Source organism: Quercus robur, chromosome 4 (assembly GCF_932294415.1).
Source record: "Quercus robur chromosome 4, dhQueRobu3.1, whole genome shotgun sequence".
Lineage (NCBI taxonomy): Eukaryota > Viridiplantae > Streptophyta > Magnoliopsida > Fagales > Fagaceae > Quercus > Quercus robur.
This window is the reverse complement of record NC_065537.1, coordinates 1,455,498-1,480,974: the sequence shown is the minus strand read 5'-3', so window position 1 is coordinate 1,480,974 and position 25,477 is coordinate 1,455,498. Positions and strand designations below refer to the sequence as shown.

The window sequence follows — 25,477 nt, the reverse complement described above, 5'->3', positions numbered from 1 at the left end:
TTTTCTGTAAAAAAAAAAAAAAAAAAAAAAAAAAAAATGGCCATCTCAATCGCTCACACTACTCTCCTCTCCAGAACCTCACTCTTTCTCTCTAGAAATAGCAGAAGCCTCGCCTTTTGCATTCCTTTCTCTACTTCTTCTTCTTCTGCTGCTTCTTCTTCTCTTCCTTCTGATAAGCTTCACCGCAACAAATGGAGGTCACCGGTGGCCTCTGTGCTCGAACTTGGCGGAGTCAAGATTGGTCGAGAAGGTAACTTGGATACCCAATTGCAATTTTTTTTTCTTAATTTTATCATCTGGGTTGGTCCCCTTTTTTTCTGTTTAATTGTAATAGTGTTTTGAATTGCTGTGTCACTGATTTTTGATGGGTAATTTTTACATTTGCAATTTCTGTACTGGTTGGTCTGGTTTCTGGGTTCTGTTGTACTTTCTCATTATGCTGTATTTTTGTTATTTATGTACTTGGTGAGCAATTTTACTACCTGGGTTGGTTTTATTTTCATCTTGTTATAATGTTATGGGATTGACATTGGCCATTGCAGTCTGGGGCATTGAATTTTTCTCGTTTTGTTGTTCCTTACAGTTGTCAATATCCATGAATTTAGGAGTCATTTACTGGGTTTGCTGAGTTTCTTTATTTGCTTTCCTGTTTAGTATTTGCATTTTGGGGTTTGTAAAGACACTCGAGAACATTGTACCCATAAAAATTTCGAATACGAAATTCTATAACTGTTGCGTTAGTTTGAGTTTTTGAGAGACTGGATTTCTGCGGATTGCTTGCCTGGTTAACACTATTGGAAATGCACGTTCTTCAAAAATTAGACTTCAATTTTAAATCATTTTAGCTGTTATACTGTGCTGGGCTTTCGTTTTTAGGATTGTGGGGCATATTTAATGTCCTGACAACCAATTTCTGAGTGCAAACAAGTTCAAACCTATTAGATTTTCACGTCAGTATACTGTTTTGGTTACCTATGCATATATACAACATAGTTTCATATATTGGGATAATGGATTTGTAGATGTGATGAGGGATGACCCTACAAACAATGTCCCGGATACAATTTTCTCAAAACTTGGAATGCAACTTCATAGGAGGGATCAGCACCCGATTGGGATTCTGAAGAATGCTATATATGAGTACTTTGACACCAGTTATCCTAACAAGTTTGATAAATTCGATGATCTCTGTCCAATTGTAACCGTGAAACAGGTATTGGTGCAAGTTTGTATCATTATTCTTGACAAATTGCATGTTCATGTCCTTATGATGCCTTTCTCTCTCCTTAACTAGTTTTGCTCATATGATGGCTAGATGCATTTGTTGCACATGCAACTATTTATCGTCATGATAAATTATATAGTTTGTATGCCACTTGTGTTGGACAAGGATGGAATTATTTTCTAAACTTCTGATAGCCCTTAAGGTTGGATTTATGGTTTCCAAAAGCATTACCGTAACTTTCAAAGTGAAGCTCTTGATCTCACAGTCAAATTTAAAGTCTTTGATATTAAGTTTATTAACCAAAGTTTCTCAAAAAAAGTTTTATTAACCAAAGAAATCATCTAAGATTATTTTACTAATTTTGACCACATAATTTCACAGCCATCTGTTTTCTACCTTGGTATTTGGTAGAATCACCATAACTTAAATTTTGAGTGGAAGCCATTCAAATTCTAGGATTTGAAATTTCTAAATTCTGATTTCATGTTTTTATTTTTTTGTATATAATTATTTTGTTTGTTATCATGATTGCATCTTCTTTGCATGTTTTATGCTTTGCCTCTCTCTCTCTCTCAGTTTATATCTTTATTGAGACTATGATTACAGATACATGTTTATTGTGAGTATTTTGAATTGTTTTGCACTTTCCCCTTTGTTTTGTCTATTTTCGTAATTGTAAGTACTTATAATAAAACAAATTGTAAGTGTAAGTGTACTTCTTGCAGAATTTTGATGATGTCTTGGTTCCTGCTGATCATGTAAGCAGGAGTTATAATGATACATACTATATTGATGCTCAATCTGTTTTGAGGTGTCATACAAGTGCTCATCAGGCAGAGTTATTGAGAAGAGGACACACTCATTTTCTTGTTACAGGAGATGTATACCGCAGGGATTCCATTGACTCGACTCATTACCCTGTGTTTCATCAGGTTTCTCCTTTGATTCTAACAAACAAAATTATATTTTGATTACGTTCTTGAAGTTTCTTTTTTCATTTTGTTTGGTGAATCTGTTTCATTAATATTTAGATGGAAGGTGTACGTGTGTTTTCACCAGATGATTGGGAGGCATCTGGTGTAGATGCCACATCTTATGCAGCTGAGGACTTGAAGAAATGTCTTGAGGGCTTGGCAAATCACCTATTTGGTAAACTTAGAACCAAAACCTTGCTGAGCAAATGCACTCTAGTAACCAGAAAATATTCTGAGTTGTGGAAACATTGAATGAATTTGTCAGGAAAAAGCTGTAAATTTTAGGTGGGGAAAAAAAACCCAGCATTAATTTACTTTTGGGAGCTAAATTAAGATGATACAGGGAAACTGAAAGGTGGGGACTATTTTGCACTCCCAAAAGAATAGTATACAGATCACCTAATTTGGTTTTAGAAGTATTAATTTATTAAAATTCTATTATTTTTTCATGGTCTTGTTCTTAGGCTTTTTTTCTGCTTACTTTGTCGAATATATATATATGAATGGTTTGAGTTTAAATTTGCTAAAATTATTAGGTGCTGTGGAAATGCGCTGGATTGATACTTATTTTCCATTCACCAATCCATCATTTGAACTTGAGATATATTTTCAGGTAGGCCATTGATCTTGCTATATATATATATATGTAGCGTTGCATGTATACATGATACCTTTCTTCAGCCTTATACTGCCCTCTATGAAAAACTCTGCTCCTTTCCTTTTTTTCATTTGAAGCTGCATGTAATTCATTATTTCAATGCCCAATATGATGTCAGGAGAAATGGTTGGAGGTTCTGGGTTGTGGTGTGACAGAGCAAGAAATATTAAAGAGAAGTGGCAAAACGAATAATGTTGCCTGGGCATTTGGTCTTGGATTAGAGCGGTTAGCAATGGTTCTTTTTGACATACCAGATATTCGGCTTTTCTGGTCAAACGATGAGCGATTCACCTCACAGGTCATTCCTGAGTTTATCAAATGATAATTCTTTATTATTTTCTTCTCCTCTGCTGGACTATTTGTGTGTGAAATTAAGTCTTCTTTAGAATTTGAATTAGTGTTATGCCAAAATTTACATCCTTGGTTTCATCACATAATCTGGAGGACCTGAATATCTGATCTTCAGTGTTTTGTATAACAGTTTTCCAAGGGTCAGCTGGGAGTCAAATTCAAGCCATTTTCAAAGGTATTACTAACATTTTCTTCCCTCTAAAATATAATTAAAATTTTTCCATAGAAATTTCATTGTTGTAAAGGAATGATGTTGCACTATGTATTTTTATGTTGTTATGCCTTGTACATTTTGTTCATGAAACTCTTTCTTTGAATAAATTTAACTTATTTACATGACAAAAGAACCAAAAAGAAAACCCTTTGTTACAAGGTTTTGTTTTGTTTTGTTTTTATCTTTTAAGGATTGGTATGTGCCCCCTTTTTTTATGATTATCTTCGCATAATGAGCTTCTCAGCCTTCTTATTATACATATTAAAATTTTATTTATCATATAGGGCAGAGTTTGTTTCACACCTATGTGTCTATACACAGGTGTGCAAACAATTGAAAACGTGAGTTGAAGCCACAATTTCAAGTTTGAAATAGTGTCTTCATCTCACAACTTCAGTTGTTGCACACCTGTGTGTCCGCACGCACTGATGTGCAACAAGTTTTACCCTATCTCACACACACATGCACACACACACACACCTACACACCTATTAAAGGTTCTAGGCATCCAACTGCTACTTGTAAGTTGTAAATGTTTGTTTGAAATTTGAAATTATGGTATTGTGTTGCAGTATCCTCCTTGTTACAAAGATATAAGTTTTTGGATCAATGAATCATTCACTGAAAACAACTTATGTGAAGTTGTGAGAGGAATTGCTGGAGATCTTGCTGAGGAGGTATGTTTTTAAATGTTATTCCTAACAGATGCTTTGTCGAACAGTTAACTTGTTTAATCATTCACTAGATTGACCTATTTATTCCTGTATTCTGTTATATATAGTAACTTTATGCATTGTGATTTGCTGCTTGAGGGGAGGGTGTGCCTGGAGGCCCTGGACATTCAGTGGAAATGAATACATTTAATTAAGTGTTTCTTTTTCTGATCTTTATATATAAGTTATGTTGCAGAAATAAACTGCTTTTGATTTTATGTATTGATATCATTGTTTACAATCAATTTTATATTGTTTTTACCTTATTGCTCCCTTATAAGCAACAGATTTGTGCACTATTATGTGATGAACGACAAAATAAAAATATGTGCATCTAATCATGCTTAGACTATGTCAACTAGTAGAAAGGGTCATTAAGTGATTTTGAAGACTGAGGTAATGATCATGCTTGATGTGATCTGAAGCTTGGTTCTGAACTTTTCTGGTTGTATGTCTATCTTGTCTTCATCGTCATCGTTGTTGTAAGCTTCTTGTTGTTGTTGTCGTTTGCTTGGTAGAATTTACTGAGACACTCCAGGGCATATGAACTGAGTTCTGACTGTGGTCATCGCTGTATATTTATGGGGGCTGGAGGTCTCATTTTGCACTTTTTTAACTTCCAAGAAATGATTCACCTTTCTCATACCTTTAGGCAGTTCTATAAAGTCCTTCCTTGGGTCAGTAGGCTTCAATACTCAACTTTTGGCAGCATGGAGTGGTTGAATAAATCTCTAGCAGCTTTGTTTAGGGTATTAAATTAGTCACTAACACTGGCAAATGTTTGTTTGGTAGATGGTGAGAAGTTCAGCAAGGTATGTTGTCAGTGCATTACAAGTCGCTTTATCATTATTGCTACTTAATAAATCATTTTATGCATGTGAAGGATTTGAGAGTGATTGCTTGAAATAGATTAGAGAATATCTTTCATGGTTACCTATGTGAGGTTTGTCTTTCTTACCAATGAAGACTTTAGGACCTGATATGGTTCATCTAAAGGCACTTTAAGAAATTTATCTAATACTTAATTTGAGGGGGAATATTTGATCTATGGGCTCCAGCGTGGGTAAAATAGGTAACCTACCTAAAATTGGTGAGAAAGTATTTAGGTCAAAACAAATCATATAGGATTGAATTGAAGGATTGTAAGATTTTATAGACTATTATTGGGATTTAACTTGGACAATTTGCTGATGATACTTCATAGGGATAAGTAAGAGAAGGACATTTCTCTCAGATGAACCTTACTATGTTTCGAAACAATTTCGGGCTTAAATTTGAATTTTGCTAAGAGTGAACTGGTTCCAGTTGAGGAAGTGCAGGCTGTGGTAGAGCTAACACATGTAGTTGGTTGTAAGGTCAGTAAATTTATTGCTTTACATTTTCTTCTTAGGCTCTGCCTCTTGGTCTGTGTTATGAGTAAATTTCCATGAGATGTGTTATTGGAGAAAGACAGAAAGAAGGTTGATGGGATGGAAAGAAAATTGTACGTTTCTAAAGGAAATTATGAGTACTCTTTCCTGTCTACCAACCTATTATGTCAATATTTCCCATGCTTGTAAGTGTTACTAGAAGGCTTGAGAAATTACAAAGAGAAATTTTAAGGGGGCTTAGGAAATAAAGTACCTTTTTGTAAATTGGGAGACTGTTTGTTCCCCATTTAGGAAAGCTTGGTGTTTTTAACAGCTTTATTGAAAATGGTTATGGAAAAAAAAATGCTATGAAGAGGGATCTTCTTTGCAGAATGGTGGTAGGGGCTGAATACAGGGAGTGTATTGGGGATCTTATTGCAGTTGCTTTGATTGTTTATCTTCATTTTGGGATTTATTGGGTAATGCCAGAGTGGGTGGTGGGTTTATTGTGGTGTATGAAAAATTGTTTTTTAGTAGGCATGGAAGTAGCATTTTTTGGATTGGTAAGTCTGTAAGAGGGATCCAGATCCAAGAATCTAAACTATAATTCTGTTGGGATTTTTATTATTGAAGTTGATCCATAGGATCATAAAATTGTAGGATTTAAAGACCTAACAATGATCAGCAGAGTAAAAGCATAGTCCCTTCATATTTGACTAAAAGGATACTCCCATCATCCTAGAAGCAATGTCCTATGCCATTTTTCATTCTGTCCCAAAATCTTTCTGAAAGTATATAGCGTCTTTCTGTTATCTCTCATTTTGAGTTAAAGCAAAGGGTCGCATTGTAGAATAATTAGAGCTGAATATTTACATGTCAAGTGCAGTTCCCTTTCAATGTGGAGATATTTGAAAAGAACTTCATGCGTTATTTAACATGTTCGCAAGCACATGTACATACTGTGGATGTTTTTGTTTACTTTTTTTTTTTGGACTATATTTAGTGAGTCATTACAAAAAAGATTGTTTTTATGATCAATGGTGATATGTTATTAGACAACCTAATATAGATAGCCTTAAATTGGGATCTAGACTTTCTTCTCAAGCATGTTACAGCTATACATATTCATAGCTGCACTTTTAGTGTCATCACCTTCTATAACAAGAATGGGTAATTCTCAATTCTGAATTTTCATTATTGGAGGCGAGCCATGTTAGTTCTACAAGCCCCCAAATAACAACTGCAAATACCTTAAAAGTCTTGCTAAGGTTCTTTGAGCTCATCCATGTTGAATGGTTGACCATGAAAGTGTCAGCAGGATCGTGGGCAAGTTAAGATTTATTTTGTGTATGGTTTTCTATGTCCTACTTTTTGAGATTGGTAAATATCATGATTTCATTAGACTTTCAACGTTGTTATCAAATGTTACTACAGAACCTGGCTTGAGTTTGGTCTCTTAAGGAGGCAATCCTATATCTCACCAATATGTCTTCTCACCCAAAACTGAATTTTGCCAATGACGCTAGTCTAAAATTGAACTTTGTGACTCTTAGGTGTTACTGATAGACAATTTCACCAACAAGAAGGGAATGACCAGTCATTGTTATAGGATTGCATATCGATCGATGGAACGTTCACTCACAGATGACGAAATTAATGAGTTGCAGGTATTTCATTTAATAAGATTTTGCTGACTTTTCATTTTGTTGAGTATGTTTTTGGTGAAGATAATTATTCAATTCAAATTTGTTTCTTTAATTGTGGTATGCAGTGGAATGTAAGAGAGCAGGTGCAGAGCAAGCTGAACGTTGTTCTTCGATGAGGGTTTGTGGTGCAGTCTGCTACTTATATCATGTAAAGTTCTCCATACTATATTGTTAATTTACAGTTTTTATTTTGTTTGCTGTGTTTTTTAGTTTTTTAGTTTTTTTTTTTTTGGATACACAGTTCAAAGCCAGTAAAGACAGAAAAGCACCCCCAAGATTGAAGGGGACAGATAAAATTTCTGAACGATAAGTTGATCAAACAGTTGTGTCCTGTAGTATCTTTGATCTCTATGGTTCTATATGCTCTTTGATGAGTTTGATAGCAATCACATATTCAAGAAAAAGCACTAGTCCAAATTTTACCACAGGAGATTTTGCATGACCTCTATAAACTTCAATGCAAGGTTACAAATTTGTGTTAATGAGCTAACACGGTAGTAGTAATTTCCTAACTTTTAACTGGATGTGGGGTTTACTAATCCAAAGCTCAGATGAGACTGATTTTAGGCTTGATAGTATGAGTTATGGATTTCTGAATTTTGTTATTAAACTGGGTCTGATTAAATTATGTCCCATGTGCCTTAATACATTTGAATCCGTACATTCCAGTTATTAGCTACCATGAAGATTTCACTTGTGATATTATGCCTTGGACAAGAGATACTGTAAGAAATTGATTTAATAATTGGGGTTGACGTGATAATAATAGATGGAAATTTTGGTCATTATTGTGCTTCTCCTACTTTATAGGAGCTGGTATACCGTGTAACCCATACATATATATTACTTTCCTCTCATATGGAGTGAGTTACATGTATTTTTTTTCCCGCTACAGCCTTGATTGGATTAAACTTGTTGCACACAAGTGATTTTATGCAGTTTTACCGGCATTCAAAAAAGTATCTGAAAGGCAAGATTTTAGTTGTACTAAATGTTGGAACCTGATTATAACAACTTGAAAGTTCAAGGAATTCTAGTGCAATTATTTACCCTTTTTGAAAAAAACTACTAAATATTGGAATCCTGTTACAATCAACTCCCGTGGATGAAACAAATATCGGAATATTCTTGCACTCAACTTCTGTTAGTTTGAATCTTTATTAATTAACTAGAAGTACTCAAGCAGCACCCATAGAAGATTGAATAGTTAAACTTAACTTACTCCTTTAGAAGAAGTCTCAGGCGCCACTAGTTCAAGAAGTCTTTTGCTATTTTTCAGTTTGGTCTACGCATAAGAACTTTTCAGACATCAACTGGGCCTTACAGCCCATTATAGAAGATAAAAAACTCATGCTGAAAATTTTTGCTGTTGGGATTTTCTTTTTGTACCTTGAGTGTAAAATTTCATCTCTCAATTTTGTCATGGGGCTCTTTTTGTGCGGCTGGTGGCTTGTAGCGCAGAAAGATTAGAGTGCTTGGGCCCGACTATTCCTATATTCTTGATTTATTTAATCCCAAGAAGAAAAAAAAGAAAAATAAGTGACAAGCAATCACTACATGCAATAATTTGAGCTACAAGTTTTCTGATATTCCTATGGTTGAAGAATGAAGAATTGCTGAATGTTTCGTACACGTTATGACCAATTGAATTTTTCATTGATGTTCAGGTTAGATATTTAATTTTACTTAATGTGTTAAACTTTCCATTGAGCTATTTAATTTAACGGGTTAGGACAACAAGTTTAATCTTTATTGATATTTTAGTGACTAAGCAATAAAGATAGGGCTGATCCTACTTGGAAAAGTCATTTCAAGTTTGTATGGAATGGAACCACAGCTTTGTGAAAGCTATTTCTTGACTTATAAGTCATGGCTTCAATTGGATATATGAAGGTGCGTGGAACATCATGCATGCATAGCACCCACACCAAACTTGTCCATATTGCTAGTGAGCATCTTACCATGAAATAGGGTCGTTTACCCTAAGGACTTGACTAGGGTCTGTGATGTCCAATGCTTCACTGCACTAGAACCGTTGTGCTTGTGACACATGCCGACTTTTGGCCATATGTTACTATCTCAATGGGTCTAGTGCAATGAAGCAATTGGACTCAAGCTTTGACCAATTTTTTCATTTAGATTGATTGATGGAAATGCTCTTACCTAGTAAAAATCTTAGACAGAAAGGGCTAGGTTTTTTTGGCTTTTGTCCATTTCTACTTTTTTTTTTTTTTTTTTTTTTTTTTTTTTTTTTTTTTTTTTTGAGAAAGAAATCAAGTACTTTTATTAATGTAAATGAGTTACATCTGAATACAAAAACGAAACAATATGAGGTGGAATATCTTCCATTCAAACTTGGAAATCTAGTATGCATATAGCATGTTTTGCCAAATTATGAGCTACACTATTACCGTTTCTCTTTACATGAGAATACAACACTCTTTGAAAATGATTTGAATAAAGTTTCACATCTCCCACCAGCAAACCCAATGGACTTAGGTTCTGCTCTTGTGACTTCAAAGCTTGAATTAAACCAAGAGCATCCCCTTCTAGTATTATCCTTTGGAACCCCAACTCATGGGCGAACATCAAGGCTTTCCAGGTAGCCAATGTTTCTGTCTCCTCTGCCTTATATGCCTACGATAACTTCTCTGAACATGAAGCTAGAACAGCCCCGTTGTTGTTCCTTATCACAACTCTAACACCTAACTTATTTAACTCACCAAAGACCGCACCATCAAAGTTCACTTTCACAAAACCCGCTTGTGGAACTTGCCATCTGTTACCTCTTGGCTTGTTGCTTCTGATCTGCATACCTGAAGCTTCTGTGCTTGATCTGAAGTGCGCCAACATTGCAACTGACTGTGCAGCAACTCGGTGCAGCGGATTAGCTTGAAGATTGAGCCTAACCTTGTTTCTCTAATTCCAAATAGTATAGGCCGTATATTCAAACAGCTCCAATGATTTTCCTTTCTCTACCATCCATAACACCAGCTCTTTGTCCATTTCAACTTGATAACAATAAAAGAGTATTGTAGCAAAATTTATTATAGAATTAATATAAATTATTTTCAATACTTTAAAAAAGATCAAGATTCATTTTGAAATATCATAAATGATTTCAAATATATTCAAAACTGTTATTTGTGTCTTTTTATTCTGTTTAGATTTTTTTTTTTTTTTTTAATAATACAGAATAGATACTAGTTTTATTTTTTGTATATTAACTTAGATTTGAATTTTAGCATATTTGTTGGTCAAAATTTTATTGTTCAAGTTGTTGTTCCCAGAAGACAAATTCCTACTTCCATCCTTGGTTCTCTCTATATTTTCCTTCATTTCTCATTATTGGATACAAAACATTTAGGCTCACGTGAGACCCATGTGTTCCGTTTGGTAGAAAATGGACGAGGCATTGATAGAAGAGGCATTGATGTAACAACTTGAAAGTTCAAAGGGTGCTACTGCAATTTACACGTTGAAAAAAAAAAAAATACTAATATTGGAAATTTAGAAACCTGTTGCAGTCAATTCCTGTGGATGGAACAAATATTGTTGCATACAAATTTTTTTTTTTGAGATAGAGATTCAATTTATGGTGTCTGCTCTTAATGATAGCTTTTTATCATCAAACCAAAACACTAATATGTTTCTAGTGCAGGTGGAGATAGAACTTCAGATTTCTTATTCAACCATTAAAGACTTTATTAGTTGAGTTAACTGGAACTACTACTGCACACAACTTCTATTGTTTGTTTGATTTTTTTTTTTTTTTTTTTTTAATTTTTAATTCGCTAGATATCTTTTCCCATTGGGCTAAAATTTTCTCACGCGTAAAACTTTTTTCCAGGTCCGGCTACACATAAGAACTCCTCAGATATCAACTGGGCCTGCAATCCATTATAGAAGATATAATAAAACTTGGATTTTGTTAACGTGCGCCATAAGATTCACAATAATTAACCATTTTTAAAAGAAATTTTTTTTTGAGAATTAAAAAAATATTGATAACATTTTTAATTCCTGAAAAAATATTTAAAAAAAGATAGGTGATTAGAACACACATTAACCGGAAGCTATTTTGTGTTGTGATTTTCTTTTTGCACTTTCAGAATGTAAAACCCATTGCTCACGTTCTTGTCATGAGCTACTTTTTATAAGTCTGATGGGGCTGATTTTGTAAGACTGATGACTTTTAGCATAGAAAAAGAATGGTGATTGAGCCCATCTAGATCCCTTTCTTCTTGATTTATTTAATATATAAAAAAGAATGACAATCAGTCACTGCATTAATATTAGCTAGCGTGGTTGACGAATGAAGAATTTGAGCAACTTTTCTCACGCGGTATGCCTGTACTGAGCTATTTAATTGAACGTATTGGGATGACACATTGCAAAAGTCATTTTACCTTTATTGTTTTTTTGACTAAAACATCAATGATGAAAACACAACTTTCCGTACCGTCTTGGAAACATCTTTTGCAATTAGTGTCATGGAACTTGTTGACTCACGAGTCTTTAGACATGGCTTCAATTAAAAATGATTTGTTGACTCATGAGTCATTAGTCATGGTTGGATCCAAATCCTCTTTGAAATGGAGAGGCTCCAGCTCATGGTGGGGATTGAGTCCAAAATTATCAAGGGTTAAAAACGTGCCACATCATTTAAAATGAAAACACCACACTTAACCCCAATTAAATACTTAAATTGAAGGATTTGTTTAACTCAATTGGACAAAAAAAAACTTTTTGGAGGGAAAAGTGAAATAGAGTTAGAGGTATATCTGTGCACTGGAAAACAAAGAAAACCTTATAGGAGGGAAAAGCTTCACAGAAGGTTCAAAGATATATCCCACGTTCAATGCTTCACAGATTTTAACCCAAAAAAAAAAAAGCTTCATAGAAGGTTCAGAGAAGACATCTCTGTTTCTATCTTGCCATCCCACGTTCAAAGCTTCACAGATTTTAACCAAAAAAAAAAAAAAAAAGCTTCACAGAAGGTTCAGAGAACAAGTTCAGCTTCAGAGCATCTCTGTTTCTATCTTGCCAAAACAGAGGTATATCCGTAAACTTATTTATGCTTATCTTATTTGATGTTTGATCATTTTTCTACATTTATATTGTTGTCAAGGAGCAATAACCTAATACAGGAGTGATAATCACCAGACAAAGATCTTTCAATAATAAACATAGGGACAACACATGGGCAATTATTGTTCAATCTCACCACCATTGCCCCCAGATATTGACGGGGACAAATCAATCAAAGTTTTGAAAACCCAAATAGGCAAAAAAAATTAAAGGAAATCTTTTTACCTTCTGCTCAATTCCAGGGACTTTAAGCACTTTCTTATTCACCTCTCTTTTACTGTAAGAAAAGCAATAAAAAAGTTAACGTCTTAGGCAATTGTTGTCATATAATAATAGAGAAACAAGATATAATGAATGAATAAACAAGACTAAACTCTGAAAACTGACCATGTAATTCAAGAGAAACTATCCAAAGAATAATCTTTTCTCACCAATATTGCCAACGATGAATCAAGAAAACAGAACACTCAAATAGCAATGAGATCACCATGATAAGAAACTACATAATAAGAATCACAGTTAAGACTTACAGGTCCCTAACGGTTTGATCAAAGACCTTCATTGTAGCTGTTGTTCAAATAAATTTTTTCAAGTCAGGGGGTTCATTTGAACCCCCTAATATGAACCCCTAAAATGTATGTGCAGTTGCCCCTGATTACCGAACATAAGAAAACGAGTTAATTTTTGAACGTTTTCCCTAAAAACAAAAGGATGGTATAGCAAGTGTACTCTAGTCATGGCCCTTATGACCAATGAATATGCCTTTTTTAGTAGCTTTTTTGAAAAAAAAAAAAAAACACCTGCCATTAACACATGCAACTTTGATATTTAAATGACTAATTGTAGAGATTTGCTAATAAGGGAACTTTATCAAAGTAAATTTGTCACTCAAAAAGGTAAGTATCTTGTCAAATACTTTGTGATAAATCTCACCATACTCAAGTAGGATACTCAAAGGAGTTATCAATAAAACTTCTTGGTGAGTTTATATTGTTGTTTTGATGGCTGGATGCAAGTTAGAGTCTTTCTTAAAAATTTCATATAATTAAATAAGATTGAACATTGAAATTTCTGTTTAGACCCCAATGTGAATTAATGAGCAAAATTATCAAATTATATTGGTGAAGTGATCCACTTAGACAATTAATTTTTCACTATAGTTAAGCAATTAACAAATCAATAAGTAATATAAAAAGCACATTAAGCATGACATAAAATTTGGTGATGAAGTGGAAAATCAAAGAAGAATATCTTTAATGGAGAAACCACTTCGGAAAGTAGATTAGGAAAGTATATTTTTACGACCTCACTCAAGCGAGAGACATGCAAAATCTCGGACCTTTAATGTTCCACTTAAGCAAGTTTACCATCTTGCTCGAGCACACCTCACATCGCACTTAATCGATCTTGACCTTCGCTCAAGCAAACCTCTTTAGTAAGCATTTCTTTGAGTAGCTCTAAATATAAACTAAAAAACTAACTAGATTTTCAAACGGATAAAATTACATCAATAAATTTGAATTTATTACCATAAAATGTTATGGAATGGATCAACACTAAAATCCTTACACACATGATCCTAATTCATAGTGTAATCAATAAGTTTAGTGGCACAATTTAAAAAAATATATATTTCCACAGTTGTTAATATAGTCTATTATAATCGGTTCATAAGAAAATAGTATCAATGATGAGTTTATGTGAAATTAAAAAATGATTACTTGTACGCTTAATGTGGATTATGGACATATATAGAGAGGTGATCAAAAAGATACTGTTGTGGTGTTGATCACAAGGTTTAGATATTTCAATTAATAAATTTCTCTTTTGAAAAAAAAAATCTCATAATAAATAAGTTCTTTAATCATAATAAGAAGATTCCTTTATAATGATTCTTGATGGCATTTTATGGATGCAAGATTTTAAAGAACATGTTTATTACTGTCATGTTTAAATTGACTGCCCTTTGAGTGAGTTGAGTTGAAATCATGCTTGGTCATCTTGAATTTTTATGTTTAGTAACAAAGATATATAACATTTCTCTCATATGAGCTACATCCTCATTAGTATGTTGATCATTCATTACATCCTCATTTTTTTTTTTTTACATCATCTCTGTTTTGAAAATAAATGATAGGTGAAAGTTATAATAAATTTATGTTCAATTTTTTCTAGGGATAATGATGGGAATACATGTTCCTTCTAATGTGCCCATGGAATCTACCCCATTTAAAGGGATGGAGTTTGAAGTGGATGAGATTGCATATAGTTTTTATAATGAATATGGTAGAAAGGCTGGTTTTAGTATTAGAAAAGAGTATGTAAATAAATGTAAAAAGACTGGAGTGGTTACTTCAAGGAGATTTGTGTGTGCGAAGGAGGGAGTTCGAGGCAAAGACAAGAGAGATCAGAATGTAAAGAATCCACGAGCAGAAACAAGATGTGGTTGTAAAGCACGTTTGGTTATTGTACTTAATCGAGATAGTAAAAAATATGTGGTGAGTGAATTTATTGCTGAGCATAACCACTATCTCCACCTTCCATCAACTGTGCACATGATGCCATCACAACAGAAAGTGGTTGCAACTCATGCTATTGAAATTGATTTGGCACATGAATCGGGATTAAGATTAAAGCAATCTTATGAGCTTCTTAGTAAGCAAGTTGGTGGATATGATAATCTTGGTTTTACCAAGCAAGATCTTAAAAACTACTTACATAGTAAGTGACAGAGAGACATGGAGCATGGGGCAGCTGCTAGCTTGGGAAGATATTTCAGTCGTCAACTTAAGGAAAATCCTTCATATTATTTTGCTACTCAATTGGACTGTGAAGAGTTGATTACTAATATCTTTTGGGCCGATGCAAGAATGATCATTGACTATAGCCACTTCGGTGATGTAATAACATTTGATACAACGTATAGCACAAATAGAGATGCAAGGCCACTTGGAGTATTTTTGGGTCTCAATCACCATAGAGAAACTGTTGTATTTGGAGGTGCACTTTTATATGATGAAACGATTGAATCTTTTGTATGGTTATTTGAGACCTTCTTAGAAGCAATGTCAAAAAAGAAGCCAATCACTATTTTCATAGATCAAGATGTAGCAATGTCAGCTGCAATAAAAGTAGTCATGCCTGAGACATATCATACATTGTGTAGTTGGCATATGTGGCAAAATGTTGAGAAACACTTGGGTCATTTACTAAAAACTGAGCCTCAATTTAACGCTGATTTCTTAGCATGTATCTATGAGTATGACGGTGAAGATGAGTTTCTTACAGCTTGGAATGAAATGCTAGATAAGTACAATGTTCGTGAAAATAAATGGCTAATTGATCTATTTAAATTGAAGGAAAAATGGGCCCAAGCATATGTTAAGAGAACTTTCACTACAGGAATGAAGACAACCCAGCTTAGTGAGAGTTTCAATGCTGACTTGAAGGATTGCTTGCATACTGATCTCAATATAGTAGAGTTTTTCACTCATTTTGAAACAATTGTCAATCAAAAGCGGGATAAGGAGTTAGAAGCAGAATACAACTCTAGACAGAAATTTCCAAGATTAAAGCTCAAAAGCTCTCCTATGCTTAACCAAGTAGCAACAGTGTACATGCCTAAGTTGTTTGATTTATTTCAGACAGAAGTTGAAGAGGTAATGGCACTATCCATCCTTGAACGCAATGTGAGTCAAACACATAGTTATGTGGTTGGAGTTTTCAATCAAAATGGAAAATATGAGGTCATGTGGAATCCATTAGATGAGACTCTATCTTGTAGTTGCAGAAAGTTTGAGTCATTTGGTATTTTATGTAGGCATGGTTTGAAAGTTCTTGATGTATTGGATATCAAGTTGATTCCTAATAGATATATTATGAAGAGGTGGAGAAGAGATGTAAAAGATGGAAGCGGAAAAAATTGCACAACACATAACATTAAGCCGGATACTTGACTGGAATATGTAGATCGGTATTGAGATTTATGTCCAAAATATATTCAATTGGTGAATGAGGCATGTGAAACTAAAGAAGGCCATAATATTCTAAGCTTAGCAATTGCAGATTTGAAAAAAAAAAAACTTTGTGACCTTAGGAATTGCAAAGCTAATGTAGAAGAAGACATCATTAGTCCTTCCACCGATTTTGCAAACAAAGAAGATCAATTATGTGCTTCGATTACGATTGTACTAAAAGGGATAAAGAAAAGAGAGGTTTATCGTAATAAAAAGCGTAGGACGAAATCATGGATAGAAAAGATAAGGAAACCAAAGGAAGGCACATCAAAGAAGCAAACAAAGAAAAGAAAAGTGCAAGAGGTAATCTTCAATTATCCTTATTTTCACCATTCTATTTTATTTTTACACATTAATATAGTATACTATTATTGTTGCTAAACTAGTACAATTTTTACAGGAAATATATGCACATGATTAGGATCATGTTTTATAATCTATGACACATGTTGAGATTAAGTGCTCTTGTTTTGTAATTTTCCTAGTTTAGGATTGGAGTTTTGATGGTCCAAAACTTAGTCATATTCAAATGTTTAGATTTTTTATTATTTGGAAAGAATACTTAATTTGCATGTCTGATGTATCTCTGCAAGGTGTTAATTTCTGCATAATTATTTGTTGTTGCAAAAATTGTTACTATTTCTGCATAATTACTGCATAATTACTGTTACTTTTACTGCATAATTACTGTTACTTTTACTGTATAATTACTATTAAAGTTACTGTATAATTAATGTTACTGTTACTGCATAATTACTGTTAAAGTTACTGCATAATTAATGTTACTGTTACTGCATAATTAATGTTACTGCATAGGTCTGGTATTGCACAGAATAAATATGTTTTTCTACATAATTGTTAAGTTACTGCATAATTACTGTTACTTTTACTGCATAATTACTGTTAAAGTTACTGCATAATTAATGTTACTGTTATTGCATAATTACTGTTAAAGTTACCGCATAATTATTGTTACTGTTACTGCATAATTAATGTTACTGCATAGGTCTGGTATTGCACAGCATAAATATGTTTTTCTACATAATTGTTATGCTAGGCAAGAGTTGTTTTTATATATAAGTGTTGCTGTTAGGAGAAAAAATTTATATAAATAAGCCAAGTTTTGAGTTGTATGCATGTTAATTGGTGTCAATTTTTCTTTTGCATGAGTTTTACAATCCTTATCTACATGAGTTTTACTATCCTTTTCCTCTCCTTATAAGCACTCCACATAACCAACTAACTACACACCTTGTCCCAACCAACTAACAACCCACAATAGCAGTACAATTTATCTAGACTGTACACTCCCACGCACCCATATGCAGGCACACACGCACACCCCAGCAGCTATACCCGCACCACCTGTGCACACCCACATGCAGAGTCCCCTACACACCCTTACACACACAGCAGCTTTACTCGCACCACCTGTGCAGCACACCCTTACACCTACTTAAAAATATCTACAAATATCAATAGCCCACAACTGTCACAATCTTTATTTACAAATATCTATAAATATCCACATTCCACCTGTCACAATCCTTACAATCAAAATTCAATCCTTACAATAACAACTGTCACAATCCTTACAATCAAAATTCAATTCTTACAATAACAACTGTCACAATGCTACTTTTGAAGACTCTAGGCCATTATGTGTAGGGCATGGTGCAGCTGATGCACTGTGAAGCTGTGCATAGCATTCTTCATTCAGTTTGCCATCTTCTACAATCTTACGATGAATAGACACTTTGAACTTTCCTTCTTCATCGAGTTTCCCTACCCCTCTTGTCTTTAAGTGTCCATTTTCTGGCTTGCAATCAATTGTTACTCGAAGCCCTGCACCATGATACACAAAATTATTGTTACTTGTTTTTCAATATTGTTTGTATATGGCATCATTAATCATATGCAAGAAAAAAGAACAATGCACCCATCACTTTGTCCATATTGTCCATAATTTTTACCCTAAACAGAATATGGGACCAAGATTAGCAAATAGTAGCATTTCAAGTCAAAGCATGCCAACATTGCACTTTTACAAGGCAAACTTGACATTGACATTTAAAAGAACAATGCACCCATCACGAGTAGAATAAAAAAGAAACAATGCATCAACCCTGAACAATTTAGTATTTATGACAGTTCCAAAAAAGAAAACCATACCTGTAAAGGCATGTTTAGTCTTAATGTTACTCTTCTCACAGTCTGCACAAGCAGCTAGACTATAAACACTTAAACTCATCATACTGTCATACACATGAAAAAAAAAAAAAAAAAAAAAAACAGATCAAGAAATACTCCAATTTGGACAAAAAAAAAAAAAAAATCCTAACTTTTGAGGAATTCATTTCAAAGGTCTGCTAGAGCAAATACTCGCTCACTATTAAGCAATTAAAAAAATCATTATTTGAAGTAATTTTCGGTTTATAGCTAATCAAGAAAAACATGGAACATGAATTAGAAAAATTCATGAATTAGTTTGACAATGGTAAAACGCATTCATCAACTTAAAGATTATGATGAATATATAACAACTTTAAATCAGCAAAGCAAAACTTCGCAAAAGTTTGGGATTTAGTCCTCTCATGGTGAAAAATGACAAAAGATATATGCTTGTTTATTTAAAAGGAAAACAAGTAGGTAAACCACCATTTATACATACAGATTCTGTTATTTTTGTTGTCTTTTCACTTGAACACAATTTGTATCCAATAACACAAATTCCACATTATTTTTTTCCCAGGTACAGCAGGGAATTCAATTTCTTTATCAAAAGAAAACAAAATCCAAATACAATACCAACACTTCATATTCTTAGCAATTTTTATGTCAAGCTTTTCTTTATGTAGCACTGCCATGTAATGTGTCTTAGCTGCTATGCTCTTTTCTAAATGTGTCTTAGATCATGGAATGCTTCCAAACATTTTATCCTGTTAACAAGAAAACAAGAGACATATAGCTATTAATCCATCTAAGCTTTGGCCACAATAAATGGGGAAAATTCATAAAACAAACTCTTGTTCATAAGCTCAATTGTGCCTAAATTTAAATGCAATTTCTGCTTTATTGTATAGATCAGTACCATATTTGTATAACTTAGAAATGCCCAATTAGAATTAGAGTTCATAAATCAGTAACATATCTGTATAACATTGAAATGCCCAAGAATTAAAGTTCATCTAGAAATATTTGAAGATTTATTAAAAGAAAAAACACATCACCAAATTTTCAAACATTCTTTTGAACCAAAAACCCAGAATATTTGAGGGAGGCCTTAACATATAAAAATCTAAATTGACTACTTAAAATTTGGGCTAAACTTGTTAAGTATGATTGGTAACAATTCAAGCAAGCAAAAATTTTCCCCTTAAGTTAGCCTATCAAGAGCCACAGTTTATACCTTTAAAATGAACTACAACACACAAAATACCCATATGCAAGTTAGGAAAATAAAGGTGCCTAAGAAAAATTAGGACAAAAAGAGAAATTTCATAATGATTTTTTTAGCATATACCAAGCAACACAATTACTTTACTGATGTCAAAGACAACAACACACAACAACTACAAGCCGACCACTTTCCCTTCAATCACAGCACATTTGGCTGTACCCAAAAACCTCCATTGTTTTATGAAAAAGAAGGGTACCAGCGGCCACCAATGGTGTAAACACCATCTATATGCACCGCCGCCGGCAGTAGTGTGGTTGCAAGATGAAGCTCGGCCAAGAACAATCTGTATCCAATAACACAAATTCCACATTATTTTTTTCCCAAGTACAACAGGGAATTCAATTTCTTTATCAAAAGAAAACGAAATCCTAATACAATACTAAAAATTAAAAAATCTTTTTTTTGTTGAGAAAATTAAAAGAAGGAAAAATCAAAGAGGGAGATAGAGTAACTTTTCCAGAACCACGGCCGGAATTGGTGGAGCGGAACACGGTGGCTGCTAGCAATAGCCATGGAGATTGAGCATCAACTTCTCTCTTTTCCGATTTTCCCCAAACCCAAACCCTAACCTTCTCTGATTTGGGTTTGAACCAAATCGGCAAGGCTGGCTCACCGCAACCACCACCTCCAATGGTGGCTTCTTCTCTCCTTCGACCAAAATCTCTTTCTTTGTCTCTCAATCTCATTTCCCTCCATAGATCAAACCTGAAAGATCATCAACTTCTCTCTTTCCCGATTTTCTCTAAACCCAAACCCTAACCTTCTCTGATTTGGGTTTGAAAAGCATCAATGTCTCTCTCTACACCCGATTCTCTCCAAACCCTAACCCTTACTCTCTCTCTGATCTGGGTCTAAAAAGGATGCGTGTATGGGTGTCGGGATCTCTGGTGAGCTAAGGATTTTTCTTTGTTTTTGCTGATGGGTTTGAGTTGAGTATGCTAGAAGTGGAGGTTGAGAGAGTTTGAACTTTGAAATTTGAGAGAGAGAGTTTGAATGGCTGGTGAGGGTTAAGAGTTTAACTTGAGTTTTTTTTGTCCGATTGAGTTAAACCCCAGTTAAGTAAACTGAACTCCAGTTAAGTATGGTGGACACATTTTAAATGATGTGTCCAATTTTTGAGCGTGGATCATTTTGGACTCAATCCCCACCGTGAACTAGAGCCTCTCCATTTCAAAGGGAAATGGAGAGGATCAGTTTCCGTCATGGCTGGCTTCAATTGAAAATGAATGCCAGAATTACTTTACCTTTGTGTTGAATGGCTTAGAGCATCCACAGCAGTGGAGCTAAAAATTTAGCTTTTTAACTCCACCAAAAGTTACTTTATCTATTTTACCTACATACATGCTGCAGCAGTGGATCTATTTTAGCTTTTAACATAATAAAATAATATAAACATTACAATAAAATAATATATCCATTATAATAAAATAATATATCCATTACAATAAAATAATATATCCTATACAATAAACAACAATCACAACCACCTTCAACCGCCACCGCCGTTGCCGCTGCCACCGCCACCGCCGTCACTATTGCCGTTGCCACCGCCACCGCCGCCACCACTCTTTTTCCACCGCCGTCGTCGTCGTCGCCACCGCCACCGCCACCACCGACGACTCTTTTTCCACCACTGTCGTCGCCGTTGCCACCGACGACTCTTTTACCGCCGCCGCCGCCGCATGATAGCAAATAATCGTCTAGTATTAACAAGTGACTTTTTTAACCCCAAATTATACTCATACATTTTTTTTTTTACTAAAACAACTTCTCAATTATCATGATAGCCTATTATCGTCTCAATTGTCCGGAAGCAACCTTGGAACAATGTGAACTATGAAATGAAGGAACTTTATAAGAAAACATATAAAATAGAACACATATTATAGCAAGAACAATGTAGTCCATAGATTTGCTCACATACATAACTCAAACCAAATTACAATAAAACTCATACATTCACACACTCGCATAACTGCCACTAAGAGTTTATCTTCCTCTACAGTAAAGTTAGAGCCCCGTTTTCCTTTTGTAGAAGAGGCATTTTCAACTTGTGGTGGAGGTGGAGGTGGAGAATCAGAAACTGACACAGGAGTATTTTGAGACGTTCCAAAAAATTGTGAGTCAATTTCTATATCCCCGTTCATGATACCCGTGATAAATGTTAGGTCTCTACATAACTCTGTGTCCCTACTTGACTCCATAAAATTAGAAAATATATATATAAACTTCCCTGCACACAGAAATTTCCAAACTAACATTTATATCAACACAACAAATTACAGACATTTATAGACATTTACAGAGAAAAATTACACAACAAACTTACATTTATATTACAGAGACATTTATATTACAATTATAGACATTTATATTACATTTATAGACAAATTATAGAGACATTTATATTACAAATTACAGAGATAAATTACACAACAAACTCACATTTATAGAGACATTTATATCAACACAACAAATGTAAACTTCCCTGCACACAGAAAATTCCCAAACGTAACTCTGTGGTTTTGTGCAACACAACAAATTACAGTGACAACAAAACATGTAAACTTCCCTGCACAAATTACAGAGACCACAGAAACCACACAACAAATTCCTGCAAACAGAAAATTCCCAATACATTCCTCCATTCCAGCAAAAACAGCAAAAAAATAACACCATTTGCCTAAAATAACATAGCAACAACACCATTTTTCACCACAAAATAACACTAAGCCCAGAAAAATTAAGCCAAAACAACAAACAACTAGATGAAAAAATTCACTACAAAAGAAAAGAGAGAGCACTGACTTGAAGTGGATTGGCTGGGATGGTGATGGCGTGGGCTGGGTTGGGACGGCGACGGACGGCGTGGGCTGGACTGGGACGGCGACGGCGTGGAGAGCTTGATGAGTGAGATAAGAGCTTGATGAGTGAGAGAGATGAGAGCTTGATGAGTGAGAGAGATGAGAGCTTGTGACGACGTGGGTTGGGCTGGGATGGCGACGGACGGCGTGGGCTGGGCTAGGACGGCGACGGCGTGGAGAGCTTGATGAGTGAGAGAGATGAGAGCTCTGGAGAGTGATGATGGCACAGTGGAGATAGAATAAAAAAATGAAAAAAAAATAAAGTGACTTTTATTATTTTAATCGGAGTTGATTAATTTTTGTTTTTTTAGATGTTTGCTACAGTGCACATCTATCTATAGATGTGCACTGTAGCAAATCAGCTAAAAATTTTAGCTTTGCCTCCACTGCTGCAAGCCTTTTTTGGTATATTGGTGGAGCTAAAATAGCATTATAGTTTTTTAGCTCCACTGCTGCAAATGCTCTTAGCTTGAATGCTAACTACCCCCATCAGTTGGAATTCTACTCAACAATTAAAATAAAGGATATTTCAAGGGAAAATGATAATATTAAGGAGAAAGCAAGTAAAAAAAAAAAATTATAGTTTCATATTTGGAACATGTTAAACCCCACACTTTTAAAGTGGATATATTTTAAATCACACACTTTCATGATGCTGTGTAGTACATGAACATTGTTACAAGTTGTATTTTACAGTTCTTCTCTTGTTTGAACCACTGTTTATTGAGTGGCCGCATCTCAAATTTCATGTCAATTGATTTGATCAAAAGTTGAATTCTCTATAGGTACGGGTAAATCCAATAATGTTTGCACATTATAATCAACACATTTTCAAGGATATTTCGAGGCAATGGTCCCCCGCTGGTTAAAAGTTTTTAGATGACATGATGTATCTTTGATCTCTATGGTTCTATATGCTCTTTGATGAGTTTGATAGCAATCACAAATTCCAAGAAAAAGCACTAGTCCAAATTTTACCACAGGAGATTTTGCATGACCTCTATAAACTTCAATGCAAGGTTACAAATTTGTGTTAATGAGCCAACACGGTAGTAGTAATTTCCCAACTTTTAACTGGATATGGGGTTTACTAATCCAAAGCTCAGATGAGACTGATTTTAGGCTTGATAGTATGAGTTATGGATTTCTGAATTTTGTTATTAAACTGGGTCTGATTACATTATGTCCCATGTGCCTTAATACATTTGAATCCGTACATTCCAGTTATTAGCTACCATGAAGATTTCACTTGTGATATTATGCCTTGGACAAGAGATACTGTAAGAAATTGATTTAATAATTGGGGTTGACGTGATTATAATTGATGGAAATTTTGGTCATTATTGTGCTTCTCCTACTTTATAGGAGCTGGTATACTGTGTAGCCCATACATATATATTACTTTCCTCTCATATGGAGTGAGTTACATGTATTTTTTTTTTCCCGCTACAGCGTTAATTGGATTAAACTTGTTGCACACAAGTGATTTTATGCAGTTTTACCGGCATTCAAAAAAGCATCTGAAAGGCAAGATTTTAGTTGTACTAAATGTTGGAACCTTAAAATAACAACTTGAAAGTTCAAGGAATTCTAGTGCAATTATTTACCCTTTTTGAAAAAAACTACTAAATATTGGAATCCTTTTACAATCAACTCCCATGGATGAAACAAATATTGGAATATTCTTGCACTCAACTTCTGTTAGTTTGAATCTTTATTAATTAACTAGAAGAAGTAATTGTGCAGATCTCATAGAAGAGTGAATAGTTAAACTTAACTTACTCCTTTAGAAGAAATCTCAGGCACCACTAGTTCAAGAAGTCTTTTGCTATTTTCCAGTTTGGTCTACGCATAAGAACTTTTCAGACATCCACTGGGCCTTACAGCCCATTATAGAAGATAAAAAACTCATGCTGAAAATTTTTGCGGTTGGGATTTTCTTTTTGTACCTTGAGTGTAAAATTTCATTTCTCTCAATTTTGTCATGGGGCTCTTTTTGTTCGGCTGGTGGCTTGTAGCGCAGAAAGAGTAGAGTGCTTGGGCCCGACTATTCCTATATTCTTGATTTATTTAATCCCAAGAAGAAAAAAAAAATGAAAAATAAGTGACAAGCAATCGCTGCATGCAATAATTTGAGTAACAAGTTTCCTGATATTTCTATGGGTGAAGAACGAAGAATTGCTGAACGTTTCTTACACGTTATGACCAATTGAATTTTTCATTGATGTTCGAGTTAGATATTTAATTTTATTTAATGTGTTGAACTTTCCACTAAGTTATTTAATTTAACGGGTTGGGACAATAAGTTTAATCTTTATTGATATTTAGTGACTAAGCAATAAAGATAGGGATGACCCTACTTGGAAAAGTCATTTTCAAGTTTGTATGGAATAGAACCACAACTTCGTGAAAGCTATTTCTTGACTTATGAATTATGGCTTCAATTGGATATATAAAGGTGCGTGAAACATCATGCATGCATAGCACCCACACCAAACTTGTTCATATTGCCAGTAAGCATCTTACCATGAAATAGGATCATTTATCCTAAGGACTTGACTAGGGTATGTGATGTCCAGTGCTTCACTGCACTAGAACTGTTGTGCTTGTGACACATGCCGACTTTTGGCCATATGTTACTATCGCAATGGGTCTAGTGCAATGAAGCAATTGAACTCAAGCTTTGACCACGTTTTTTGTTTAGATTGATTGATGGAAATGTTTTTACCTAGTAAGAACCCTAGACAGAAAGGGCTAGGTTTTTTTGGCTTTTGTCCATTTCAACTTGATAACAATAAAAGAGTATTGTAGCAAAATTTAGTACAGAATTAATATAAATTATTTTCAATACTTTAA

General features: G+C 34.3%; 3 protein-coding genes across 5 annotated transcripts; 2 read left to right on the top strand and 1 right to left on the bottom strand.

Annotated features, from left to right (window-relative positions):
- Positions 1 to 23,855, top strand: LOC126720295 (phenylalanine--tRNA ligase, chloroplastic/mitochondrial). 3 transcript variants are annotated; one of them, XR_007653333.1, is made up of 12 exons: positions 2 to 250; positions 1,023 to 1,213; positions 1,951 to 2,157; positions 2,257 to 2,374; positions 2,736 to 2,812; positions 2,976 to 3,155; positions 3,339 to 3,383; positions 3,995 to 4,099; positions 7,038 to 7,151; positions 7,256 to 7,338; positions 7,432 to 7,654; positions 23,641 to 23,855. XR_007653333.1 is itself a non-coding variant. In XM_050422629.1 (11 exons), exons 1-10 carry the CDS (start codon positions 37 to 39, stop codon positions 7,304 to 7,306), a joined length of 1,302 nt encoding a protein of 433 aa, XP_050278586.1. In that variant the 5' UTR covers positions 2 to 36; the 3' UTR covers positions 7,307 to 7,338; positions 7,432 to 7,975. The 3 variants fall into 3 exon arrangements, 2 of the variants coding, with proteins under 2 accessions (XP_050278587.1, XP_050278586.1); XM_050422629.1 differs by lacking the exon at positions 23,641 to 23,855 and having other exon boundaries at positions 7,432 to 7,975; XM_050422630.1 differs by lacking the exons at positions 7,256 to 7,338; positions 7,432 to 7,654; positions 23,641 to 23,855 and having other exon boundaries at positions 1 to 250; positions 4,204 to 7,118.
- On the top strand, positions 15,020 to 16,237 carry LOC126724587 (protein FAR-RED IMPAIRED RESPONSE 1-like). Its single transcript, XM_050429069.1, has one exon. The coding sequence runs from the start codon at positions 15,020 to 15,022 to the stop codon at positions 16,235 to 16,237; it is 1,218 nt and encodes a 405-aa protein (XP_050285026.1).
- LOC126720298 (proline-rich protein 4-like) lies at positions 17,816 to 18,583 on the bottom strand. Its single transcript, XM_050422633.1, has 2 exons — positions 18,470 to 18,583; positions 17,816 to 18,142 (listed from the first exon to the last, which is right to left on the bottom strand). The coding sequence occupies exons 1-2, from the start codon at positions 18,549 to 18,551 to the stop codon at positions 17,925 to 17,927; spliced, it is 300 nt and encodes a 99-aa protein (XP_050278590.1). The 5' UTR covers positions 18,552 to 18,583; the 3' UTR covers positions 17,816 to 17,924.
- Positions 23,856 to 25,477: the final 1,622 nt, after the last annotated feature.

Bases quoted from the DNA above. Each gene is read 5' to 3' on its own strand.
- LOC126720295 (XM_050422629.1), top strand. From the start codon at position 37: ATGGCCATCTCAATCGCTCACACTACTCTCCTCTCCAGAACCTCACTC. The intron at 3,156-3,338 runs GTCATTCCTGAG...TTTGTATAACAG, and splicing joins ATGAGCGATTCACCTCACAG to TTTTCCAAGGGTCAGCTGGG. The intron at 4,100-7,037 runs GTATGTTTTTAA...TGTGACTCTTAG, and splicing joins CTGGAGATCTTGCTGAGGAG to GTGTTACTGATAGACAATTT.
- LOC126724587 (XM_050429069.1), top strand. From the start codon at position 15,020: ATGGAGCATGGGGCAGCTGCTAGCTTGGGAAGATATTTCAGTCGTCAA.
- LOC126720298 (XM_050422633.1), bottom strand. From the start codon at position 18,551: ATGATGAGTTTAAGTGTTTATAGTCTAGCTGCTTGTGCAGACTGTGAG. The intron at 18,143-18,469 runs GTATGGTTTTCT...ATCATGGTGCAG, and splicing joins GACTAAACATGCCTTTACAG to GGCTTCGAGTAACAATTGAT.